The 25,955-nt window shown below is 47.1% G+C and overlaps 2 protein-coding genes across 3 annotated transcripts in view; one reads left to right on the top strand and one right to left on the bottom strand.

Moving 5' to 3' along the window:
- Nucleotides 1–1,561: 1,561 nt before the first annotated feature.
- On the bottom strand, nucleotides 1,562–25,670 carry CUTC (cutC copper transporter). Of its 2 annotated transcripts, none has more exons than XM_040361303.1 (9): nucleotides 25,527–25,670; nucleotides 21,582–21,658; nucleotides 18,931–18,990; nucleotides 17,218–17,427; nucleotides 15,284–15,319; nucleotides 12,450–12,583; nucleotides 11,716–11,743; nucleotides 9,977–10,082; nucleotides 1,562–1,988 (listed from the first exon to the last, which is right to left on the bottom strand). In XM_040361303.1, the coding sequence occupies exons 2-9, from the start codon at nucleotides 21,652–21,654 to the stop codon at nucleotides 1,877–1,879; spliced, it is 759 nt and encodes a 252-aa protein (XP_040217237.1). In that variant the 5' UTR covers nucleotides 21,655–21,658; nucleotides 25,527–25,670; the 3' UTR covers nucleotides 1,562–1,876. The 2 variants fall into 2 exon arrangements, with proteins under 2 accessions (XP_040217237.1, XP_040217236.1); XM_040361302.1 differs by lacking the exon at nucleotides 25,527–25,670 and adding an exon at nucleotides 25,439–25,522.
- Nucleotides 25,671–25,955, top strand: part of LOC120946678 (cytochrome c oxidase assembly protein COX15 homolog) — a 30,498-nt gene continuing 30,213 nt past the window's right edge. Inside the window, exon 1 of the mRNA XM_040361299.1 lies at nucleotides 25,671–25,950. The gene's annotated coding sequence lies outside the window, so the exon portion shown is untranslated. The remainder of the gene's footprint in view (nucleotides 25,951–25,955) is intronic.

The following is a 25,955-nucleotide window of genomic DNA, read 5'->3' as shown; positions in this document are numbered from 1 at the left end:
CAAAATCGTGGGTGCGCGATATACGCCGATACCTGCTTCCCCTGCCGAGTTTGAACTACTGCGCCGGCATATACCGAGCGCAGTACACTCATGTATAGTCGGGCAGGCTCGGCTTCCTCTCTCAGTCACGTCTTGGACGCACAGGACGTGACCGCGACAAGAGAGACGAGCCTGCCCGACTATACATGAGTGTACTGCGCTCGGTATATGCCGGCGCAGTATTTTAAACTCAGCGCAGGAAGCAGAAATCGAGCGGGGAGGACACCGCAGAAGGACACCGGACCCGACGAGGACACCACCGAAGCCGCAGACGGATGCCAGACCCGACGAGGTACGTATGTATATGTGTGTGTGTGTATATATATATATATATATATATATATATATATATATTTTTTTTTTTTTTTTTTTTTTTTTTTTTTTTTTTAATCGTTAGCTTTTTTTTTTCATAGTGCAAAAATTAAAAGCTAACGTTGTTGATGTAGCAACTGTAAAACTTGGCCGTACACCACCCCAGACCTGGGAGACATTGTGTGTCGTCAGCATGGGGGTCAAGCCAACAACGTTGATGTAGCAACTGTAAACACTGATCAGAATTTGGCCCGTTCATCCTCATTTGACGAAACGCGTTGGTCTCTTCTTGGCTAGTGAATACAGCAAATCTTACCTATGTGTCCTTTTTTATTACAATGTCTGGGGGGGAAGAACTGCCTTAGGAGTCTGTGCCACCCAGAACAGAAAAAGGGGGCACCGGACCAGCGATAAATATTCCAACACTGAGGCCCGGATTCACGTAGGAGATACGCCAAAATTTCTCTAAGATACGACCAGCGTAAGTCTCCTACGCCGTCGTATCTTAACTGCGTATTTACGCTGGCCGCTAGGGGCGTGTACGCTGATTTACGCCTAGAAATATGAAAATCAGCTAGATACGCCTATTCATGAACATACGCCCGGCAGACGCAGTACAGATACGCCGTTTACGTTAGGCCTTTTCCGGCGTAAAGTTACCCCTGCTCTATGAGGCGTAGATGAGGCAAACCAATGTTGGGTATGGACGTTGGAGCAGCGTAGAATTTTTCACGTTTTACGTCGTTTGCGTAAGTCGTTCGCGAATAGGGCTGGGCGTCATTTACGTTCACGTCGAAAGCATTGGCTTTTTTGCGGGTTAATTTGGAGCATGCGCGCTGGGATACTTTCACGGACGGCGCAGGCGCCGTTCGTAAAAAGCGTAATTTACGTGGGGTCACAATAAATTTACATAACGCACGCCCACATCTTCCACATTTGAATTAGGCGGGCTTACGCCGGCCTATTTATGCTACGCCGCCGCAACTTTGCTTAGAGAATACTGCACTTGCCTGTCAAAGTTGCGGAGGCGTAACGTAAATAGGATACGTTACGCCCGCACAAAGATGCGCTCTCCTATGTGAATCTGGCCCTGAATAAATAAGACCAAGTAGGCTGGGAGTGTCCATCTCCGAGTTATGTGTATTCTTTTCTAGAAGACAATGGAGACCGAAATGGAATTTGTGGATCCAGAAGAATTCTAAACACGTCATAAAAGGGAAGGAATGACTTTATACTCACAATGCACCCACTGTGAGGGGAGGGGGGGTCACAGTATTTGCGAGCCCAGATATGGTCTACCCACTGAACAATCACAGTTCTGCCGATCAATGAGCCACATCCCTCATCCAATCCCCTCGATCATTAGTACAAGAGCCCAACATGCAGCAGCATTTCCACCGAGGTCCCCCCACCGCCCGCCCCCATCGACTTGTCCACCAGCCAGCAGAGTTTTAGCAGGAAGAAGTCTCTGCTCCGCCTTCTCCATCTCACGGCTTCAGCTCCCCCTAGAGGACGGCGTGTCACGTCACAGGAAGTTCTTTGCCATGGCATTCAATGTCCTGACTTTGGCCACATCGGCAACCTTGATGGCATACTCTGAGGTAGTGATGGCGGCTCCCATACATACGGAGTGGTTCCTGGGAAACAGAAAACAGCATGATCACAGAGGATTCCTTAAAAGTAAGCGGTGCGCCAAAATGAAAAAGTGGTGGGCCGAAAACCGAAAATTCAGGATGCACTTTGCCGAAAACCGAAATGGATATTTTTTATTTATATTATAAAAAATGTAATTATTCATTTTTTTAAGTGCTTTTGCGTGAAAAATAAATAAATAAATAAAAATCATACACGAAAAGCATCCACCAGGCACTTTTACCCCCCCCCCCCTTTCTGCCCAGGCCAATTTTCAGATTTTTGAGTGACAATTAGTCATGTAGCACTGTACCCCATATTATCTTTTCACACAAATAAAGCTTTTTGGTGGTATTCAATCTCCAATTGGTATTTTAAACTTTTGTTAAACCAAAAAAGGCCACTTTGATAGGGTCATAGGATATACACCTTTTTTATTTATATGTATGTAGTGGCTGGGTATGTGATTTAAAAGTTTAATTTTTTTATTATCAATATTATTATTATTGCTCGACTACTTTATCAATGTTGTCTTTTTTTTTTTTTTATTGTGATGTATTGTATATGAGGAAAAGACGATCCGCACTCCGGTCGCTGCTCTTAACCACTTCCTTACTGGGCACTTAAACTCCCTTCCTGCCCAGACGACTTTTTGCGATTCGGCACTGCGTCGCTTTAACTGACAATTGCACTGTCGTGCGACGTGGCTCCCAAACAAAATTGACGTCCTTTTTTTCCCACAAATAAAGCTTTCTTTTGGTGGTATTTGATCACCTCTGCGGTTTTTATTTTTTGCGCTATAAACAAAAATAGAGCGACAATTTTGAAAAAAAAATAAAAAAATGTTAATTGTTGCTGTAATAAATGGCTCAATTTTTAAAAAAAAAAAAACATTTTTTATCCTCAGTCTAGGCCGATACGTATTCTACATATTTTTAGTAAAAAAAAAAAAAAAAAATCGCAATAAGCGACTGGTTTGCGCAAAAGTTATAGCGCCTACAAAATAAGGGACAGAATTATTATTTTTTTTACTAGTAATGGCGGCGATCTGCGATTTTTATTGCGACTGTGACATTATGGCGGACACATCGGACACATTTTTGGCGCCATTCACATTTATACTGCAATCAGTGCTATAAAAATGCACTAATTACTGTATAAATGTGACTGGCAGGGAAGGGGTTAACACTAGGGGGTGAGGAAGGGGTTAAATGTGTGTTCCCTATATAGTGTTCTAACTGTGGGGGAAGGGGGGTGACTGGGGGGGGTGACCGATCTGTGTCTCTATGTACAAGAGACACAGATCCGTCTCCTCTCTCCCCTGAGAGCACCGCTGTCTGCGAGAGCCGGGAATGAGAGATGATCTCATATGTAAACATATGAGATCATCTCTCATTGGCCGCACAGATCGCCTAGGAAACGGCCGCTCCGATTGGCCGTTCACGGCGATCTGTGACTGGCTGTGTCCAAGGGACACGGCCAGTACAGAAGTTCCCCGCTGCGCGCTCGGGAGCGCGCGCGGGGAACGCGGAAATTAGCTGCCGTCAATTGACGGCGGCTCAGAGATTTAGAACCACCCTGCGGCCGTCAATAGTCGTACGGCCGTAGGGAAGTGGTTAAACAATTGACATATTTATTGACAGGCCACAGTAGACAAACGCAAATTGGAAAGGTCGACGCGTTTCAGCCTATAAGGCCTTAGTCATAACCCAATGTATTGTATATCCCTAGTTTTTGAAGCGCAGTATGCATTTTATCTTTTTTTTTTTTCCCACTCAAATTGATGTAAACCCCCCCCCCCCCCCCCCCCCAACAAATAGAACTTTCTTTTGGTGGTATTTGATCATCTCTGCGTTTTTTTTTTTTTGAGCTATAAACAAAAGAAGAGCGACAATTTAACCCCCCTGGCGGTATTCCCGAGCGTGACTCGGGGTGGGTTTTTCATGCTGCGATCGGTAACCCCGAGTCACGCTCGGGGTAGCTATGCAGAGCCTGCAGCGTGCGCTGGCTTACCTTGTCCCTGGATCCAGCGATGTCACTGCGCTGTGTGAGCGAGCGGGACCTCGCTCACACAGCGTCCTCCTGAGCCGCTGATCTCCGTTCCCTGCGACGTTACGACGCACGGGAGCGGAGAACGGCGCCAAATTCAAAAACGTAAACAAACACAATACATACAGTATACTGTAATCTTATAGATTACAGTACTGTATGTAAAAAAATACACCCCCCCCTTGTCCCTAGTGGTCTGTCCAGTGCCCTACATGTACTTTTATATAATAAAAACCTTTCTTTCTCCCTGCAAACTGTAGATTGTCCATAGCAACCAAAAGTGTCCCTTTATGTCAAAAATGGTTTTAGATCAGCTAAAAAACAGCGATAATAAATTATAATCACTTGCAGAATTGTGCGATAGCGATTTGTGGGGAAATTCGTCATTCGACAATTTTGCAACTGAGAAAATTTCTGTGATTTTGAGTTGATTACATTATTGAATAATTTTTATTAGAATTATATTATTATTTGTTATAATTAATAATAATTATTTATTCTATTATAATTTATAATTTTGTTTTTAAAAAAATGTCATACCCGGGATGCCTACTAGACTCTGGCTTGGTCAGATTTAGGTGAGTTATTCCTAAGAATTACAGACCTACAATATAAAACACCAAATTTCCTTGCAAATAATTGTACCGCTTTTGGTACGTAATTCCAGACAGAATCATACCGCCAGGGAGGTTAAGGAAAAAAAAAAAAAAACACAATATTTTGTACTTTTTGCTATAATAAATATCCCAATTTAAAAAAATAAAATAAAAACATTTTCCTTAATTTAGGCTGATATGTATTCTTATAAAAAAATTTTTTACCAAAAATAAATCACAATAAGCATAAATTGATTGGTTTGCGCAAAAGTAATAGTGTCTACAAAATAGGTGAAAGGTTTATGGCATTTTTTTTTACTAGTAATGGTGGTAATCTGCGATTTTTATCGTGACTGACATTGCGGCAGACAGATCGGACACTTTTGACACATTTTTGAGACCACTGACATTTATACAGCGATCAGTGCTATAAAAATGCACAGATTACTGTAAAAAATGTCACTGGCAAGGAAGGGGTTAACACTAGGGGGCGACCAAGGGGTTAAATATGTTCCCTAATGTGTGTTCTAACTGTAGGGGGAAGAGACTGAACTGTGTTCATACATTGTATGAGCACACGATCGGTCTCCTCGCCCCTGAGAGAAACGGGATGTGTGCGTTTACACACACATCCCCGTTCTCGCCCTGTAACGAGCAGTCGCGGGTGCCCCCCTCGCATCAAGACCATTGACATGCATCGGGGCCCTAAGTGAAAAATGTCAAAATTGGGCCCAAAGTGTCCATATATTGTGTGGCCGCCATTATTTTCCAGCACTGCCTTAACCCTCTTGGGCAGGGGTCTTCAAACTACGGCCCTCCAGTTGTTCAGGAACTACAATTCCCATCATGCCTAGTCATGTCTGTGAATGTCAGAGTTTTACAATGCTCCATGGGAGGTGTAGTTCCGCAACAGCTGGAGGGCCGTAGTTTGAGGATACCTGCTCTTGGGCATGGAGGTCACCAGAGCTTCACAGGTTGTCACTGGAGTCCTCTTCCCCTCCTCCATGATGACATCACGGAGCTGGTGGATGTTGGAGACCTTGCGCTCCTCCACCTTCCGTTTGAGGACGTCCCACAGATGATCAATAGGGTTTAGGTCTGGAGACATGCTTGGCCAGTCCATCACCTTTACCCTCAGCTTCTTTAGCAAGGCAGTGGTCATCTTGGAGGTGTGTTTGGGGGTCGTTATGTTGGAATACTACCCTGCGGTCCAGTCTCTGAAGGGAGGGGATCATGCTCTGCTTCAGTATGTCACAGTACATGTTGGCATTCATGGTTCCCTCAATGATCTGTAGCTCCCCAGTGCCGGCAGCACTCATGCAGCCCCAGACCATGACACTCCCACCACCATGCCTGACTGTAGACACATTTGTCTTTGTCCTCCTCACCTGGTCCCCCCCCCACACACACCTGACACCATCTGACACCAAATACCTTTATCTTGGTCTCATCAGACCACAGGACACAGTTCCAGTAATCCATGTCCTTAGTCTGCTTGTCTTCAGCAAACTCTTTCTTTTGCATCATCTTTAGAAGAGGCTTCCTTCTGGGACGACAGCCATGCAGACCAATTTGATGCAGTGTGCAGAGTATGGTCTGAGCACTAACAGGCTGACCCCCCCTCCCCCACCCCTTCTACCTCTACAGCAATGCTGGCGGCACTCATACGTCTATTTCCCACAGACAACCTCTGGATATGACGCTGAGCATGTGACCTCAACTTCCTTGGTGGACCATGGCGAGGCCTGTTCTGAGGGGAACCCGTCCTGTTATACCGCTGTATGGTCTTGGCCACCGTGCTGCAGCTCAGTTTCAGGGTCTTGGCAATCTTCTAAGGCTTCATTTCCACTGGCGTTTTTACAGCCACTTTTCTGAGCGTTTTTTTACAGCTTAAAAACGCCTGTCCATGTTATTCTATGGCATCATGCCCACATAGACGTTTTTGAGCTGTAAGAAAAACGCAGGACCAGGGCGTTCTGAAGCTCCAGAGTAGAGCTGTAAAAACGCCAGACGTTAAAAAACGCTCAAAAACGCGCAAAAACGCGACCGCTGCATTTTTAAAGCTGCAGCTCACAAAAAAAAAAAATTTTTTTTTTTTTTTTACAAAATAAACATGGACAGGCTTTTTAAGCTGTAAAAAAGCCTAACAACAGTGGCTGTAAAAACGCCAGTGAAAATGAAGCCTTATAGCCTAGACCATCTTTATGTAGAGCAACAATTATTTTTTTTCAGATCCTCAGAGAGTTTTTTGCCATGAGGTGCCATGTTGTACTTCCAGTGACCAGTATGAGAGAGTGAGAGCGATAACACCAAATTTACCACACCTGCCCCCCATTCACACCTGAGACCTTGTAACACTAACGAGTCACATGACACTGAGGGAAGGGAAAAGGACCAATTTGGACATTTTCACTTAGGGGTGTACTGACTTTTCTTGCCAGCGGTTTAGACATTAATGGCTGTGTGTTGAGTTATTTTGAGGGGACAGCAAATGTACACTGTTATACAAGCTGCACACTCACTACACAACATTGTAGATACAAAGTGTCATTTCTTCAGTGTTGTCACATGAAAAGATAGAAGAAAATATTTAGGCCCCTTTCACATGTGCGGACCGTATGTTTGCATTTTCATCCATCCGTTGCGGATGAAAAAGGGACATACATTGGTCCCTATGTGATTGCGGGTGTCAGCGGTCCGTGTTCATCCGATCCCCCCATAGGGAAGAGCGGAGAAAAGACAGGGCGGTCCTTGCACAGTGTGCGGAGACCGCCCTGTGAGCCGACGGCTCAGCGGGGATATACGGAGCGATCCCCGCTGAGCTTACGGACACACGGAGGCGGATCATTACTGATACGCCCCATGTGAAAGGGCCCTTACAAAAATGTGAGGGGTGTACTTACTTTTGTGAGATACTGTAAATATATTTGATATAAAAAGCGTTTTAGTTTTTTGCTATAAAATTTTGCAAATCAAAAACCTTCATAAACTGAAAAACACTCTGACGTCTCTTTCCTCCTCTTTGGATAAATAAGACATATTTGGTCACTTTAAATGACAATTGCGCGGTCATGCTACACTGTACTGATGTGAAGTTTTTATCTTTTTGTCACTCAAATAGAGCTTTCTTTCGGTGGTTTTAACCACTTGAGACCCGCGCTGTAGACGAAAGACGTCCACAGCGCGGCTCTTATCTGCCAGGTGGACGTCCCTGGACGTCCTTTAATTTGCATTCCCCACGCACGCCGCTGGGGGTGCACAGTGGGGAAAAACTGTGCCCGGCGCATCGCTGAGATGCCGGTGCGCGTGCCTGGTGGCCGCCATGTCCACCAGGTACCCGCGATCGGCGGTGACGTGGATCTGTGTGTGTGTAAACACAGAGCTCCACGTCCTGTCAGGGAGAGGAGACCGATGCGGTGTCCCTTGTACATAGGGACACAGATCGGTCACCTCCCTCAGTTAGTCCCCTCCCCCCACACAGTAAGAATCATTCCCAGGGTATACATTTAACCCCTTCCTCACCCCCTAGTGTTAACCCCTTCCCTGCCAGTCACATTTATACAGTAATTAGTGCATTTTTATAGCACTGATCGCTGTATAAATGTGAATAGTCCCAAAATAGTGTCAAAAGTGTCCGATATGTCCGCCGCAATATCGCAGGCCTGACAAAAAAAAAATCGCAGCTGTAACGGTCAGGGGTTAACACCGTTAACGATTTCCCATTCCACCAACCCAAGACAGCTTATCCGACACTCTAACAATCCAGCAGACACGATCCATAAGAATTCCCCAGAAGGACGAGACACACAGCTCTGTCTCTGGTTCAAACAAATGAATGCTTTAAATGGTAACTCAGCCTTGTTATATACAGTTACAAGCATGTGTAAGGTGGGCTCCTGCGCTATCAGGGGACTATAGCTAGGGGGCACTGCTAGCAAACACCTGATAAACTGTCCTTGCCAGAAAAGTAGAATAAATGTGAAAAGTGGTGATGTCTGCGCTGCGATAGGTAAATGGTGCCAAACTCACAAAGTAAGTAGATGGACCACAGGGTGAGTCCTAAAACTAAGTGGGTGGTAAACAAATACAAAACAAAATAATATCAACACAAATAGGTAGGGAAGAGGTTTACACAACTGTGGACTTGTTCTATATATATTTTTTTGGACTTTATTTTTATATTTTTTTTGTATTGTTATTTTTTCAAGATTGTCTAGATTTGTCACTAGATGCCATTATAATATTGCTTATTGCACTATATGTGGTTGGGATTTCACGGTGACTGCGTCATTATTTGCCACTACTGCATGACCTAGTGTTTGAGGCTTGACTCTTCTAGGTTCACATTGTTTTTGATCATTTAGTTGTGTAAACCTCTTCCCTACCTATTTGTGTTGATATTATTTTGTTTTGTATTTGTTTACCACCCACTTAGTTTTAGGACTCACCCTGTGGTCCATCTACTTACTTTGTGAGTTTGGCACCATTTACATATCACAGCGCAGACATCACCACTTTTCACACAGTTACAAGCATGCAACAGTAATCACAGGGACAATGAAACTCTCCACCCAAAACATCACACAATGGGTGCTTAAATAGTTCCCCCTCAATCCACATCCCAGACAGACATTCTGGCACTGAATCTAGAGGAGTTAATTACTACAGCTGACAAGTCACATTCCACATCTATTATCAATAGTATTTTCACACAAAACAGTGTCATTAGCATACACAATGAAATATCTCAGGAGCAGACCTAATTAGCACAATGGACAACAGAATGCATTCACAGAAAGCTCCATCACCACAGCCAGGTTGACTTAATTAACATCTAAACCGTCTATGTTACACACATTAAATGAGACACTCTTATTGACCTGTTGGGGTCAGAATAAACCACCTGTAATATGTCATTTCTCAGTCATCCTATGGCCAAAAGGGACAAGAGGGGCAAGAGGTGGGGGGCGCCGGAGAGCCTCGGAAACGGCCAGAAAGGCCGAGGACACCTCGGCAAACCTTGGAAAGGCTCGGGAACGGGGTATTTCTGTGTCTTTCCATTCGGCTCCAGCGCCCCCCCCACCTCAGGCCAAACGCAGTACTGCACACTGTTTTGGCCTGAATCCTGCTTGTATTGCGAGACAACACTCGCAAACCGAGTTAGTATTTTTTTTTTTCTAATACAGCGCTCGGATTCCGAAACGCTTGTTAACTGCGTTTCTCACAATCCGAGGTTCCACTGTACTCATTTCTGTATTTATGTATCGATGGGCCGGTTCTTGGAACGACCAGTTATACATCACTTCTATATCTTTAACACCGTAGTACTTTAGCGCTGTGCTGTGTACCTGTATTTCATTAATGATTCCTTGGTAGATCGGGCTGAACAATGGAACTCTTCAACTCCAGTGCCCTCCAGGATTCTGTGCAGGTTCCTCTCTGTTATACCGCCCCCTACAGGAACAGAAAGTCACATATTATTTTACCTTATTTAAAGTGGAGGTTCACCCTAAAAAAAAAAATTCTAACAATACATTGAGAAGACTGATTACACTGCGGGTATGCTGGGTTTTTTTTTTCTTTCTGTACATGCCTCGTTATCGCAGTTTCATCCCTCGGCTTCCGGGTATGATTCTTGCGGGTCTGGGCGTTCCTAGTTGATTGACGTTCCTCCGACCGACGCATACTGCGCGTCACAACTTTCCGAAAGAAGCCGAACGTCGCTGCGCAGGCGCCGAATAGAGCCGACTCTATACGGCGCCTGCGCAATGACGTTCGGCTTCTGTCGGAAAGTCGTGACACGCAGTATGCGCCGGTCGGAGGAACGTCAATTAACTAGGAACGCCCAGTCCAGCAAGAATCATACCCGGAAGCCGAGGGATGAAACGGGGATAACGAGGTATTTACGGAAAAAAAAACAAAAAAAAAACGAGCATACCCGCAGTGTAATCAGTCTTCTCAATGTATTGTTAGATTTTTTTTTTAGGGTGAACCTCCACTACTCGTATAATTACTGTAATACAGACAGAATCACCTGTGCTCTGACATGCCCCCCCCCCCTCCCCCATACCACCCACTTTCGAGGGCTCGGGTAGGTAAAACGGAGGGGCCTGTAAGCATTGGATGTTTTTTCACCTTAATGCATAGGATGCATTAAGGTGAAAAAAAGCAAAGCTTTACAACCCCTTTAACCACTTAAACCCGGACCTTTAGGCAGCTAAAGGACCCGGACAGTTTTTGCGATTCGGCACTGCGTCGCTTTAACTGACAATTGCGCGATCGTGCGACGTGGCTCCCAAACAAAATTGACGTCCTTTTTTTCCCACAAATAGAGCTTTCTTTTGGTGGCATTTGATCGGTTTTTAGTTTTTGCGCTAAAAACAAAAATAGAGCAACAATTTTGAAAAAAAAAATGAATATTTTTTACTTTTTGCTATAATAAATATCCCCCAAAACTATATAAAAAGACTATTTTTTTCCTCAGTTTAGGCCGATACGTATTCTTCTACATATTTTTCTGGCAGGGAAGGGGTTAACACTAGGGGGCGGAGAAGGGGTTAAGTATGTTCCCTGTTCTAACTGTAGGGGGGGTGGTGGCCTCACTAGGGGAAATGACTGATCTCCTGTTCATACATTGTATCATGGGTGCTCAACCTGTGGCTCTCCAGCTGTTGCGGAACTACAATTCCCATGAGGCATTGCAAGCCGCTGACAGGTACAAGCATGTCTCCCAAAGGCTGAGGCATTATGGGAATTGTAGTTTTGCAACAGCTGGAGAGCCACAGGTTGAGCACCCATGCATTGTATGAACAGACGGTCAGGCATTTCTCCCCCTGACAGGACCGGGAGCTGTGTGTTTACAGACACAGCTCCCGGTCCTCGTTCTGTAATGAGCAATCGCGGGTGCCCGGCGGCGATCGCGCCGGCCACGGGAGTCAGGGACGAGCGCGCGCCCCTAGTGGCCGCTTAGAGAGCCGTTGTTATAGTACGGGCTCTCGCGCAGGGGAGCCGACCCGCCCTGTTTCACTGCGGCGGCTGGTCGGCAAGTAGTTAAAATATCGTGTGACACAACGGTGAATTTTCTTACCTGGCATCACTATGATCCGGCCTTTTGCCTGAAATAAAATAAATACCGTTATGTCAGGATTGGTGATAAGAATCTCCAGAGACGTAGATACAGTACAATGGAGTGAGAAAATAGGATTTTTGTACTCACCGTAAAATCCATTTCTCTGAGTTCATGGACGGACACAGCATCCTTTGACAGTAGGGTTATGCACCTTCCTTCCAGGAGAGTTTATAAACTCTCCTGGAAGGAAGGTGCATAACCCTACTGTCAAGGGATGCTGTGTCCGTCCATGAACGGAAGAGAAAAAGGCGGGGTTGATTTACTATTGTGCACTTTGCATAGCGCAGTTGCTCCAGAGCTTAGTAAATGAGCTCATCATCCAATCATGTGAAAGAAAAAAAAAAAAAAAAAATCTTTTTTTCCCCCACTTGCATGTGATTGGATATTCTTTGTAAAGTAAACCTTCCCCTCATTTACTAAGCACTGGTGCAACCGCACTTTGCCCAGTCTATTTGCCCCCTTAGTAAATCAACGGCATTGTACAAGAAGAGCATTGTATTAGTGTACAATCAGGGGAAGGCAACCTGGGGCCCGCCAGCTGTTGTGGAACTACATTTCCCATGAGGCATTGCAAGCCTGGCAGTTACAATTACTCCCAGAGGCATGATGGGACTTGTAGTTCTGCAACAGCCGGATGGACCCCAGGTTGCCTACCTACGGTGTACATGGAGTGGAATCGGCTCCAAACTTACCTGCTCCACCAATCTCTTTATTAGAGGCAAGCCTTCCAGTGCCGAGCTGTCGCACCCGCTGGTCAGCACCCGCTCAAACCCCAATGATATTAGAGTCTCCATCGCCAACAGCGGGTCATACACCATGTCAAACGCTGCAACACAAGAACAGAGACGACGTTGTACCTGGATTCACATTACTCTTACAAAAGAGGCTACATCATAACTATGGCTGCAGGAAACTGACCAATCAAAGAGCCCAGCGGAGGACAATATGGTGGATTTTCACATACTCTGGTTATTCGGTTAAAGTCCACCCCATAGCAGTTTTACCGCTACAGGGTTTTTATATATATATATACACACACACACACTGTATATACATATATATACATATACATACAGTACGTGATCCAACACTTCCAGGTAGGGGGCGCTCATGTGTGCCGCCGACGGCTTGATTACACACAGCGGAAGCCGATCAGCGGGTGCGCGGTACCCGATGTCCTTACCCTGATCTCTCTGTCAAAATTGATGGCACAACCATAAGCCCATCCCCACATGCCAAAGTCCTAGGAGTAGTCCTGGACTCTGAACTGTGCTTCAAGCGCCACGTCCAATCACTGTCCAAATCTTGTCGCCTCAACCTCCGCAACATCTCCAAAATCCGCCCCTTTCTAACCAATGACACAACAAAGCTCTTATTTCACTCCCTGGTCATCTCTCGCCTCGATTACTGCAACTCCCTCCTCATTGGCTTACCTCTGCATACTCTATCCCCCCTTCAGTCCATCATGAATGCTACTGCCAGACTCATCCACCTTACCAACCGCTCTGTCTCTGCTTCCCCTCTCTGTCAATCCCTCCACTGGCTTCCGCTCACCCAACAAATAAATCCAAAATACTAACAACTACCTACAAAGCCTTCCACAACTCTGCCCCCATCTACATCACTGACCGAGTCTCTAAATACCAACCTAATCGTTCTCTTCGTTCTTCTCAAGACCTACTCTCTCTCTAGCTCTCTCATCACCTCCTCTCATGCTCGTCTCCAGGACTTTTCTAGAGCCTCTCCAAGCCTATGGAACTCCTTACCCCAATCTGTCCGTCTATCTCCTTCTCTATTAGCTTTTAGAGGATCCCTGAAAACCCTCCTTTTCAGAGAAGCCTATCCTACCCACACCTAACAACTGTACTTTAATTTTGTCCATCTGATCACCCCCCACACCTACTACCCTTTGTTCCACTTGATGACGTTAACATAACGAAACGTACGTCGGAGGCAGCTTGGTCACGTGACGTACCCCCCCGTGCTCTGGAGTGTCGGAGAGGATCGATCGGATGGTTTGTCAGCGGCGGCTCTCATTCCCCCACCGAATCCCACTATTGAAACCGCTTCCAGCGGTGACAGGTCCGCAGCCTCAGTGCCGGGTGGGCACCCCCTAATGTAAGGAGCCATTTGGCTGTTTTTTATGTATGTTTTATATTTTTAAATTAAACGGTATCACTCTATTGGGCTTCCTGGCTTTTCTTCTCTTGCATACAATCCCGTTTGGAGTTCCTGAATCTGCAAAGCGGTCTGTCCATATCTACATGTGTGCAGGCACAATCCTGCATAAGCTTAGTTGACCATCTTTTTCACTAAAGGGGTCAACGAGCTCTGGTAAGAGCAATTCGTTTTCTAAAGCACCTTGGGTGGAATTGAAAATTATTCAGGAGCGGTGGTGGCATTTTTTCTTTTCACAGAATCACTGTTAAATAAGAAGTGGACTCTATCCATCGTTTTAATATACTTTCATATGATCACATTTGAACTTCACTTTGTGTGGTTTTCAAAGCGCAGCGCCGACTGCAATTTGTTGGGACTATATTTTGATACTTATGTTGCTATTTGATTGTCAATTATTTATTGATTCACGGCACTTTACATATATTGTATGGGTCTAGCGCCCTCTATTTTATATTTTTTTGTTCCACTTGACCCTCCCTTGTAGATTGTAAGCTCTAACGAGCCGGCCCTCTGATCCCTCCTGTATTGAATTGTATTGTGACTGTACTGTCTTCCCTGATGATGTAAAGCGCTGCACAAACTGTTGGCGCTATATATAAATCCTGTATAATAATAATAATAATAATAATAATGTCCTCCGGGACCCGCCGATCGTTGGTCGCAGTGTGCCAGAACGACGATCTGTCTATGTAAACAAGGCAGATCACCGTTCTGACGGGGAGGGAAAGGATGGAATTTGTGTCCCTGCGACCACACACAGTATAGTAAAAACACTGGCTAGGCACACTGTTAACCCTTCGATCGCCCCCTGATGTTACCCCCCCCCCCCTTTCCAGACAGTGTTATTAGTAGAGTGACCAGGGTTTTTTTTCCCCCTCAGATTTACAGCGACTGCACTTCCAAGTGCACTTTCAGTGCAATTTCAAGTGTACTTTGCACTTGTAGTGCAAAGTGGATTTGCCTTTCATAAATAAACCCCATTGTGTTTTTTTTTTCAAAATTGTCGCCCTTTTATTTATTGTGCAAAAAATAAAAACCGCAGGAGGTGATCAAATAACATCAGCTCTATTTGTGGGGGGGGGGAAGACATTCTGTTTGGGTACAACGTCGCACGACCGTGTAATTGTCAGTTTCGCCGTATGCAAAAAATGGTCTGGACATTAAGAGGGTAAATCTTCCAGGGCCGAAGTGGTTAATTGTCAGCTAATAAATAAAAAAGAATTCCAACAATTAGAAAAAAAAAAGGGGGGGGGGGGTGTGTTGCTGTATTCAGGCAGATTTACTACAAGGGCACACTCTGACTTTTGAGTACAGAGTCGCCTTACTATGGCTGGATGCTACTCACCTCGGTGGAAAGTGACAGGAAGGGGGCGAGAGACAGCTGTAAAAGACAAAAAAAAAACAAATATAATAATAATTTGCTTATACCCCAAACAGAGCCCCAAAACCCCCGCCATGCCCACATCAGAAAGTGAATCTCTGACTTCCTATAACCCTAAAATGCACCAGTGTCTTAGCAGGTGAAATAATGTCATCCGTTGTCAGCTGTCCCAACCAGGAGAGACCGTGCTAAGAGACTGTTGCAGTATTCTGTGGCTCTGATATCAGGCCGATGTGTGGAGCTGAGACTTCCTCAGATCTATAGAGACATGCAGGCCGGACAGGTAGGGCAACGGCCTTTCGCCCGACTCCACTCAGGAGCTGTGACTTTCTTACTACAAAGCCAGAGGGACTTTAGCCAACTTCCTCCTCTTGGCATTGCCAAATATGTCATTTCTATGCTGTGCTCTATGGTGAGGCTGTTTGCACTTGCATAGAACTATATTCTATATTGTACACTGGTTACCTAACCCAATTTCTTTTGCCTTTAACAAAGCCCATTTAACGGTCTCCAGGTGTGTTGATGGTCCCTCAGGTTCAGGTGCATGGCAAGATATCACTGCTGCAGGGCAGGAACACTGTGTTAGGTTCAGGGGTACAGCTTCATGGTACCCTATGTACAGCGTGCAGAGTTCAGGGGTGCCCTATGCGCAGTGTGCAGAGTCCAGGGGGGTGCCCTATGTACAGAGTGAAGGATTGCACTACATACAGAGTGCAGAGTATAGGGGTGCTCTAAGCACAGAGTTCAGGGGGTGCCCTATGCGCAGTGTTCAGGGGGTGCTCTATGCACAGAGTGCAGAGTATAGGGGTGCTCTATGCACAGAGTGCACAGTTCAGGGGGTGCCCTATGCGCAGTGTGCAGAGTTCAGGGGGTGCTCTATGCACAGAGTTGAGGATTGCACTACATACAGAATACACAGTTCAGGGGGTGCCCTATGCGCAGAGTTTAGGGGGTGCCCCATGAACATAGTTCAGGGGGTGCTCTATGCACAGAGTGCAGTTTCAGAGGTGCGGTATGCACAGAGTTGAGTGCAGCGTTCAGGGGTTGCTCTATGCACAGAGTGCAGCGTTCAGGGGTTGCTCTATGCACAGAGCGCAGCGTTTAGGGGTTGCTCTATGCACAGAGCGCAGCGTTCAGGGGGTGCTCTATGCACAGAGCGCAGCGTTTAGGGGTTGCTCTATGCACAGAGCGCAGCGTTCAGCGGTTGCTCTATGCACAGAGCGCAGCGTTCAGCGGTTGCTCTATGCACAGAGCGCAGCGTTCAGCGGTTGCTCTATGCACAGAGCGCAGCGTTCAGGGGGTGCTCTATGCACAGAGTGCAGCGTTCAAGGGGTGCTCTATGCACAGAGTGCAGCGTTCAGGGGTTGCTCTATGCACAGAGTGCAGCGTTCAGGGGTTGCTCTATGCACAGAGGGCAGCGTTCAGGGGTTGCTCTATGCACAGAGGGCAGCGTTCAGGGGTTGCTCTATGCACAGAGGGCAGCGTTCAGGGGGTGCTCTATGCACAGAGTGCAGCGTTCAGGGGGTGCTCTATGCACAGAGTGCAGCGTTCAGGGGGTGCTCTATGCACAGAGTGCAGCGTTCAGGGGGTGCTCTATGCACAGAGTGCAGCGTTCAGGGGGTGCTCTATGCACAGAGTGCAGCGTTCAGGGGGTGCTCTATGCACAGAGTTCAGGGGGTGCTCTATGCACAGTGTCTTTCACAGACTGTCCACATCGCACTTCCACCCTGTCTCGGCTCTGAGCTCTGCACCCCTCTCCCCCCCCCCCCCCCACTCTGCATACATCTCCCTCTACTGCCCTCATCTATTAAAATGAAGTCAAAAGGGGGTCCAACCCGGTACTAGCAAGGTGTACCTAATAAAGTGGCCAGCGAGTGTATCTATTATAAATTCCTTACCAAGTAAATCCATGCACAGTTCTGTATCAATTCTGCCATCCTCTGTCAGGGCTCCAAACACCAGTCCATCCGCCCCGTGGATTTTGGCGAGCCGAATGTCGGCCTTCATCACCTCCACCTCGCGGTCTGAGTAAAGGAAGTCTCCTCCCCGCGGCCGAATCATCACAAATACCGGAATCTGCACATACTGCTTCACTATCTGCAACAGACCTAGAGAGAGACACAAAAAAAATAAAAACCTTTATATAAAGCAATATGGAGTGATTTGTATTACAAGGAACCCCCTTCCTTCCGGACAAGGCCATTTTTTGCAATACAGCATTGTGTTAATTTAACTGACAATTGCGCGGTCATGCAACGCTGTACCCAAACAAAACTGGCATCCCAGGGCCCACCCCCCCCCCTTTTTTTAATAAAAAAAAAAAATATATATATATATATATATATATTTTATATATACACACACACACACACACACACATATATTTATTTATTTTATTAAAGGGCCCAGAGGTCCCCAGGGTCCCAGATGGCTACCCCCTTTTTTTTGTAAGGGGCCCAGACGTCCCCAGAGCAACCCCCCCCCCCCCGCTTCTCAATTAGCGGCGGCACCCTCCCGCATCTCGGCCCTGGTGTTAGGGTTGCCACCTCATCCCTTTAAAACAGAACACATATTAATTACACAGGTTCTGTGGCTAATTTAATGCAGATAAGGCATTAGGCGAGTTTAATTACCACCTTAATCAGCCACAGAACCTGTGTAATTAATATGTGTTCTGTTTTAAAGGGATGAGGTGGCAACCCTACCTGGTGTTGTCACATGAAAAGATAGTATGAAATAGTTACAAAAATGCAAGGGGTGTACTTACTTTTGTTAGATATTGTATAGGGTATTGAAGTTTGTCTCCATTTCACAGGCGCGTGCAAATTTAGGGTTTGACATGTTGGGCATCTATTTACTCGACTGCAACCTCTGCCTTTTATATTTTACCAAAATATTTGGGTAGTTTATTGGGTTAGTTTGTCGTAAAATTCACTTCAGTGCGTTTTTACTGACATTTTTGCATTTCCAAGACCATTGCAGGAATATCAAGTGACATACAAAAAAAATTAAAACTACCGCTATTGTAGTCTCCAGGGCAGTGATGGGGAACCTCGGCACCCTCAGATGTTTTGGAACTACATTTCCCAGGCGCCAATATATTAGTGCATCCCTACTGATAGGCTGGCACTGTTGGGGGCTACACTGATAGGCTGGCACTGTTGGGGGCTACACTGATATGCGGCACTGTTGGGGGCTACACTGATATGCGGCACTGTTGGGGGCTACACTGATAAATCAGTGTAAAAGTGTCCTTTCACACTAGCAAGTTACCAGCTCTCTCCTCACACTGTGACAGAATGAGGACAAGAAAAGCCGATAATCGGCAAGTGTGTTTCACATCGTGATCAGCTGTGATTGGACACAGCTGATCACATGGTAAAGGGCCACTGTTATTGTCCCTTTAACCCGATCTGTGATCAGCTGTGGCTAAGGATACAGTTATCACAGAGCGTGCCGGGTGTGCGCCTCAGGGGGGGCGGTTCTGGAAGGACGTCAAAGACACCCTCCCATAACTGGGCGACAGCGATGTAGCCGTCACACTCTGAACCAATGGGACAGAGATATCCAATCGAATGAAAGTTTACTAAATAGATCGATCATATTCTCACCTATGGTTGGTGTAATTCCTCCTTCTAACAGACTAGCGCACAACTCAATCCTTCCAGCACCTAAAAGGAAATAAAAACATGAGATGAGATCCAGCAATGTCACCACCAGGGGGGTACAGGCAGTATACCTGTAAGGGGCCCGGGTTGGCAACCCCCCTTTTGTTATTTTTTGTTTTTATTAAAGGTCCCCAGTGCCCCGGATGGCAACCCCCCCCCTTTTTTTTTTTTATTAACCACTTTACCACCGGGACAATTCTGGCACTTCTCTCCTTCATGTAAAAAAATCAAAATTTTTTTGCTAGAAAATTTATCAGAACCCCCAAACATTATATTTTTTTTTTTTTACCAGACACCCTAGGGAATAAAATGGTGGTCATTGCAACTTTTTTTCTCGCACTGTATTTGCACAATAATTTTTCAAATGCCTTTTTTGGGAAAAAAAACTGTTTCATGAATTAAAAAATAACAAAAAAACAGTAAAGTTAGCCCAATGTGTTTGTATATTGTGAAAGATGATGTTATGCCGAGTAAATATATACCTAACATGTCACGCTTTAAAAAATTGCGCACACTCATGGAATGGCGCCAAACTTCGGTACTTAAAACTCTCCATAGGTGACGCTTTAACATTTTTTACAGGTTACTATTTTCGAGTTACAGAGGAGGTCTAGTGCTAGAATTGTTGCACACGCTCTAACGCACGGGACGATACCTCACATGTGGGGTTTGAAAAGTGTTTACATATGTGGGCGGGACTTGCATGCGTGTTCGCGAGATAACGGGGACAGGGGCGTTTTTTTTTTCCCCCCATTTTATTTTACATCATTTTTTTTCTTTTTACACTTTTTTTTAAAAAAAAACTTTTTTGATCACTTTTATTCCTATTACAAGGAATGTAAACATCCCTTGTAATAGGAATCAGTGTGACAGGTCCTCTTTATGGAGAGATGTGGGGTCAATAAGACCCCACACTTCTCCTCCAGGATTACAAGCATGAAATCTGTGAAAAAAAAATCAAATGCCGACAGCCGCGATTGTGGCTTTGTTTACTTCCGGGTACCGGGCGTGATGTCAGAACGTTGCGCATGGGCCTCCAACGGTCATAGAGATGACTGGTGACCATCTGGTTACCAGTCATCTCTATGCTTTCCAGCAGCGCTGACCGATTCGCTCTCCGGGCCCCCGATGGCATGGGAGAGCCCGGAGAAGCACCGGATGGCGGCGGGAGAGGGGGGGGACGTCCCCTCCCGCTGCCTATAAGAACGATCAAGCGGTGGGATCGCCGCTTTGATGGTTATTATCGTGTATAGAATTGGCGGCTGAAGACGGCGATATCTGAATGATGCCTGTAGCTGCACCCATCATTCAGATATCACCGCACAAAGCTGAGGCCGTCAAGAGGTTAAAGGGCCCAGAGGTCCCCAGATGGCTACCCCTTATATATATATATATATATATATATCTCCTTTCTATCTGCAAGATGAGAGCGTCCTGACTCTCCTGTAGTCCAAGGGAGGGGGCGAGCACAACACTCCACTGCGTTTTGAATGCTTTTAAGAGCAGAGGAGCGTTTGGGGACCCCCGATCCCTCCATAAAGAAGACCTGTCACTGCCTATTACTGTCACAAGGGATGTTTACATTACTTGTGAAGGCAATAAAAGTGCTAAAAAAAATTATAAAAAAAATGAACAGTGCAAAATATATATATATAAAAAAGCGCCCCATCCCTCCTTGCTTATGCGCAGAAGTGAATGCATATGTTAGTCGCGCCCACAAATGTAAACGGTATTCAATCCACGCATGTGAGGTATCGCCGTCATCGTTAGAGTGAGAGCAATACTTCTAGCCCTAAACCTTCTCTGTAACTCTAAACTGGTAACCTGTAGACATTTTTAAAGCGGAGGTCCACCGAAAAAATATATTAAAAGCCAGCAGCTACAAATACTGCAGCTGCTGATTTTTAATAAACGGACACTTACCTGTCCTGGGTGCCCGCGATATCGGCAGCCGAAGCCGATTTGTCCGCCGCCGCCGCCATCCTCGGTAAGGGGGATCAGGAAGTGCAGCCTTGCGGCTTCACTTCCTGATTCCCTACTGCACATGCACGAGTCGCGCTGCGCGATTCGAATGGTCCCTGCTGTCTTCTGGGACCTGTGTGTCTCCCAGAAGACAGCGGGGGAGGACAGAGTAGGCACCGGACGTGGTGTAGGTCACCCTGATCTATGCCTGGAAGTGGGAGCAAATACCTGTGTTAGACCTGAAAGGCGCCAAATGTGACCTCGGAGGGGGGGGATTCCAAGAAGTGGAAGTTCCATTTTTGGGTGGAACTCCACTTTAAGTACTGTAGTTTGTCGCCATTCCCCGAGTGTGCGCAAGCGTGACATGTTGGGTATCTATATACTCTGTGTAACACAATCTTTAACATTATTTTAAAAATTGGGCTAACTGACGCACAGGACCCTTTTGGAATGCGGACCGCGGCCACCCACCGGACATGTGTGAACCGGTTCCATAGAGAGCCGCTCACACTCGCCTGTCATGTGGATTGGATGCGGGGAAAACTGCATCCAATTTGCACATTGGTGAACCCGGCCTAAAGCTTCCATGAGATTTCAGTGATTGGGATTACAGCTACTTAGGTAAAACTTACCTCCTCGTTCAGCATTTACTGCGGACTCCACAGAATCCACACAGACCTCCATGAGGAACCCCTGCTCCGCCATCTCTCTGCAAAGGAAAGAAACCGTCAAATCAGAGCCATTCATGCAGCACTAATAAAAGACAGTGGCCCGGATTCAAGAAGCCATTGCGCCCGTGTAACCATAGTTACGCAGCGCAATTGCTTACTTGCCCCGGCGTAACGAATGCTCCTTATTCAGGAACCCCGTTACGCCGACTGCAGCCTAAGATATGCGCAGCATAAGGCTCTTATGCCCGCATATCTTAGGCTGCATTCTTGCGATGGCCGCTAGGTGGCGTTGCCGTTGTGCTCAGCGTATAGTATGCAAATTGCATACTAACGCCGATTCACAACGTTACGCGAGCCCTGCGTACGCAGTTTACGTCGTTTCCGTACTGCGTCTTTCGCGTAAGGCTGCCCCTGCTATTAGCAGGGGCAGCCAATGTTACGTATACCCGTCGTTCCCGCGTCGCGAAATTTCAAATTTACGTAGTTTGCGTAAGTGGTTCACTTTGAAGCAAATGACGTCCTTGCGACGTCATTTGCCGCAATGCACGTCGGGAAAGTTTCCCGACGGAGCATGCGCTCTACGATCGGCGCGGGAACGGGAATTATGGGATAATTTAAATTGCGCGCGCTTACGCCGGGCATTTTGCCGGCGCGCCCACGCAATTTACGGAGCTACTGCTCCGTGAATCAAGGGCAGCGCAGTAAATTTGAGGGGGCGCAGGGCAAAAACGTTGCCCTGCGCCTCCGCAAAAAAAGCGCAAATGTACCTGAATCTACCCCACTGATTGTATAGAAATGGCCATTCATCGGTAAGAAGGACTTGAAGGAACTCCCTGAGGTCAGTGTCTGGTCAAGAGGATCCTCGTAGACAAGGCTGGCCTCCTATTGAAGGAACTCAGACACCCGGATGTCAATGTGTGGTCAGGAGGATCCTCATAGACAAGGCTGGCCTCCTATTGAAGGACCTCAGACACCCGGATGTCAATGTGTGGTCAGGAGGATCCTCATAGACAAGACAAGGTTGGCCTCCTATTGAAGGAACTCAGACATACACCCTGATGTCAGTGCTTGGTCAGGAGGAACCTCATAGACAAGGCTGGTCTCCCACTGAAGGTCCCCTGGGATCAATGCCTGGTAAGGAGGATCCTCACAAACAATACTGGCCTCCTATTGAAGGAATTCAGACACCCTGAGGTCACTGCCTAGTCAGGAGGATCCTCATAGACAAGGCTGGCCTCCTATTGAAGGATCTCAAACAGACACCCTGAGGTCAATGTCTGGTCAAGTGGATCCTCAGACAAGGCTGGCCCCCTTGGCATACCAATGAAGTAACGCACACATGCAGCAGTCACCCTGAGCTCAATGCCAGGAGGATCTTCATAGACAAGACTGCCATCTCCTGCCCTGACCAATGGAGGAGATCACATAGGTAGGTGTCCCCCTGAGGTCAATACCAAAGGATTCTTATGGACAAGACTGGCCTCTCCTCCCCTGATCATTGGAGATCACAGATCTAGATGTCCCACTGAGGTCAGTGCCAAGAGGATCCTCAGACAAGGCTGGTCTCTCCTGACCCATGTAAGAGATCACAGAGGCAGGTGTCCTCCTGAATTCAGTACCAGGAGAATCCTCATAGACAAGCCTGACCTCCATTAAGCTGACCACAAGAGGAGATCACAGAGGTAGGTGTCCCCCTGAGGTCAGTACCAAAAGGATGTTCAAAAGACAAAGCAGGCCTCTCCTTTCCAATGGAGGAGATCACAGAGCTAGGTGCCCTCCTGAGGTCAGTACCAGGAGGACCCTTTTAGGCAAGGCTGGCCTCTTCTGTTCTGACCAATGGAGGAGATCACCAAGGTGGGTGTTGCCCTGAGGTCAGTACCATGAGGATCCTAATAGACAAGACTGGCCTCTTCTGACCAATGGAAGAGAAAACAGAAGTAGATGTCCTCCTGAGGTCAGTACCAGGAGGATCCACAGACAAGGCTGGCCTCTTCTGTTCTGACCAATGGAGGAGATCACCAAGGTGGGTGTCGCCCTGAGGTCAGTACCATGAGGATCCTCAGACAAGGCTGGCCTCTCCTGTCCTGACCAATGGAGGAGATCAAAGAGTAGATGTCCTCCTAAGGCAGTACCAGGATTCTCATAGACAAGGCTGGCCTCTCCTGTCCTGACCAATGGAGGAGATAACAGAGGTGGGTGACCCCCTGAGGTCAGTAGAAATAGGCTCCTCATAGACAGGGCTGGCCTCTCCTGACCAATGTAGGAGAAAACAGAAGTAGATGTCCTCCTGAGGTCAGTACCAGGAGGATCCTCAGACAATGTTGGCCTCCTTTAGTCTGAGCAATGGAGGAGATCACAGAGTAGATGTCCTCCTAAGGTAAGTACCAGGAGGATTCTCATACACAAGGCTGGCCTCTCCTGTCCTGATCAATGGAGGCGATCAGAGGTGGGTGACTCCCTGAGGTCAGTACCAAGAGGCTCCTCATAGACAATCATGGCCTCTCCTGTCCTGACCAATGGAGGAGATCACAGAGGTAGGTGTCCTCCTAAGGTCAGTACCAGGAGGCTCCTCATAAACAAGGCTGGCCTCTTCTGGCCAATGGATGAGATCACCGAGGTAAATTGTCCTTGTGTAGGTCAGTACCAGGAGGATCCTCATAGACAAGGCTGACCTCTCTTAGTCTGACCAATGGAGGAGATCAGAGGTAGGTGTCCTCCTGAGGTCAGTGCCAGGAGGATCCTCATAGAAAATACTGGCCTCTCCTGTCCTAATCAATGGAGATCACAGAGGTAAATTGTCCTTGTGTGGGTCTGTACCAGGAGGATCCTCATAGACAAGGCTGACCTCTCTTAGTCTGACCAATGGAGGAGATCACAGAGTAGATGTCCTCTAATGGTCAGTACCAGGAGGATTCTCGTAGACAAGGCTGGCCTCTCCTGTCCTGACCATTGGAGAACACAGAGGTAGGTGTCCTCCTGAAGTCAGTACCAGGAGGATCCTCACAGACAAGGCTGGCCTCTCCTGACCAATGGAGGAGATCAGAGGTAGGTGCCCTCCTGAGGTAAATACCAGGAGGATCCTCATAGACAAGCCTGGCATTCCTTAGTCTGACCAATGGAGGAGATCAGAGGTAGGTGCCCTCCTGAGGTAAGTACCAGGAGGTTCCTCACAGACAAGGCTGACCTCTCCTGACCAATGGAGGATATCACAGAGGTAGGTGCCCTCCTGAGGTCAGTACCAGGAGGATCCTCATAGACAAGGCTGGCCTCTCCTGTCCTGACCATTGGAGGAGACCACAGAGGTAGATGTCCTCCTGAGGTCAGTACCAGGAGGCTCCACAAAGACAAGGCTGGCCTCCCTTAGTCTGACCAATGGAGGAGATCAGAGGTAGGTGCCCTCCTGAGGTCAGTACCAGGAGGTTCCTCACAGACAAGGCTGGCCTCCCTTAGTCTGACCATTGGAGGAGATCAGAGGTAGGTGCCCTCCTGAGGTAAGTACCAGGAGGTTCCTCACAGACAAGGCTGGCCTCCCTTAGTCTGACCATTGGAGGAGATCAGAGGTAGGTGCCCTCCTGAGGTAAGTACCAGGAGGTTCCTCACAGACAAGGCTGGCCTCCCTTAGTCTGACCATTGGAGGAGATCAGAGGTAGGTGTCCTCCTGAGGTCAGTACCAGGCCAGGGGGAGGTGACACAGATTTTAGGGTCACATGGTCCCCCTCATATCAATGTACATGAAGGGGAAAGGGAGAGGTCACATGACTGACCCCCATGTCCTCAGAGCGGGGCACACATACAACTCACACAAAGTGGATGTTTACCTCCCAGCATCACCATTCCCCTCTCCCTCCCTGCCAGGCTCAGTCCGCACTGCCCACTGCTCCCGGATTGGCCGAGCGAACCACCTGCCTGCTTCACCATTGGATGTCACAGAACGCGGATTACTTCCTATAGGTGCAGAACAGCAACCGCCTCGCCCCGTAGTTGGGCAACCGCCCGAGCTTCTAATTGGGCAACGAACAGTCAAAGCTCCTCCCAACTAAGGCTACGCGTCCAGCTGGTTCCATCCCATTGGCCATAGAGGACGACTTCCTGAACCGCACTGTGAGGCTTGCGGCGCCATCTTGGTTGTGGTATTCAGCCGAACCGTTCAGTTGGGAAGACAGTGACGGGCGAGTTGTGGTCTGCGCAACCTTATCGGCGTACGATTTCATCCAATGCGATGACATTGGTAATTCCTCAGGGCACCCTGGATGTGACGTCCTAAAGGCGTCTGCGGGCGATGTAGTGTGACGTACTTCCGGTGACGTTAATTCAATATGGCGGCGTTTATGTAAG

Source organism: Rana temporaria, chromosome 8 (assembly GCF_905171775.1).
Source record: "Rana temporaria chromosome 8, aRanTem1.1, whole genome shotgun sequence".
Lineage (NCBI taxonomy): Eukaryota > Metazoa > Chordata > Amphibia > Anura > Ranidae > Rana > Rana temporaria.
Note: the sequence above shows the minus strand (reverse complement) of the source record. Positions and strands in the feature narration are given on the sequence as shown.

Bases quoted from the DNA above. Each gene is read 5' to 3' on its own strand.
- CUTC (XM_040361303.1), bottom strand. From the start codon at position 21,654: ATGGCGGAGCAGGGGTTCCTCATGGAGGTCTGTGTGGATTCTGTGGAG. The intron at 11,744-12,449 runs GTAAGTTTGGAG...ATTTTATTTCAG, and splicing joins TAAAGAGATTGGTGGAGCAG to GCAAAAGGCCGGATCATAGT. The intron at 10,083-11,715 runs GTAAGAAAATTC...CTGTTCCTGTAG, and splicing joins CCGGATCATAGTGATGCCAG to GGGGCGGTATAACAGAGAGG.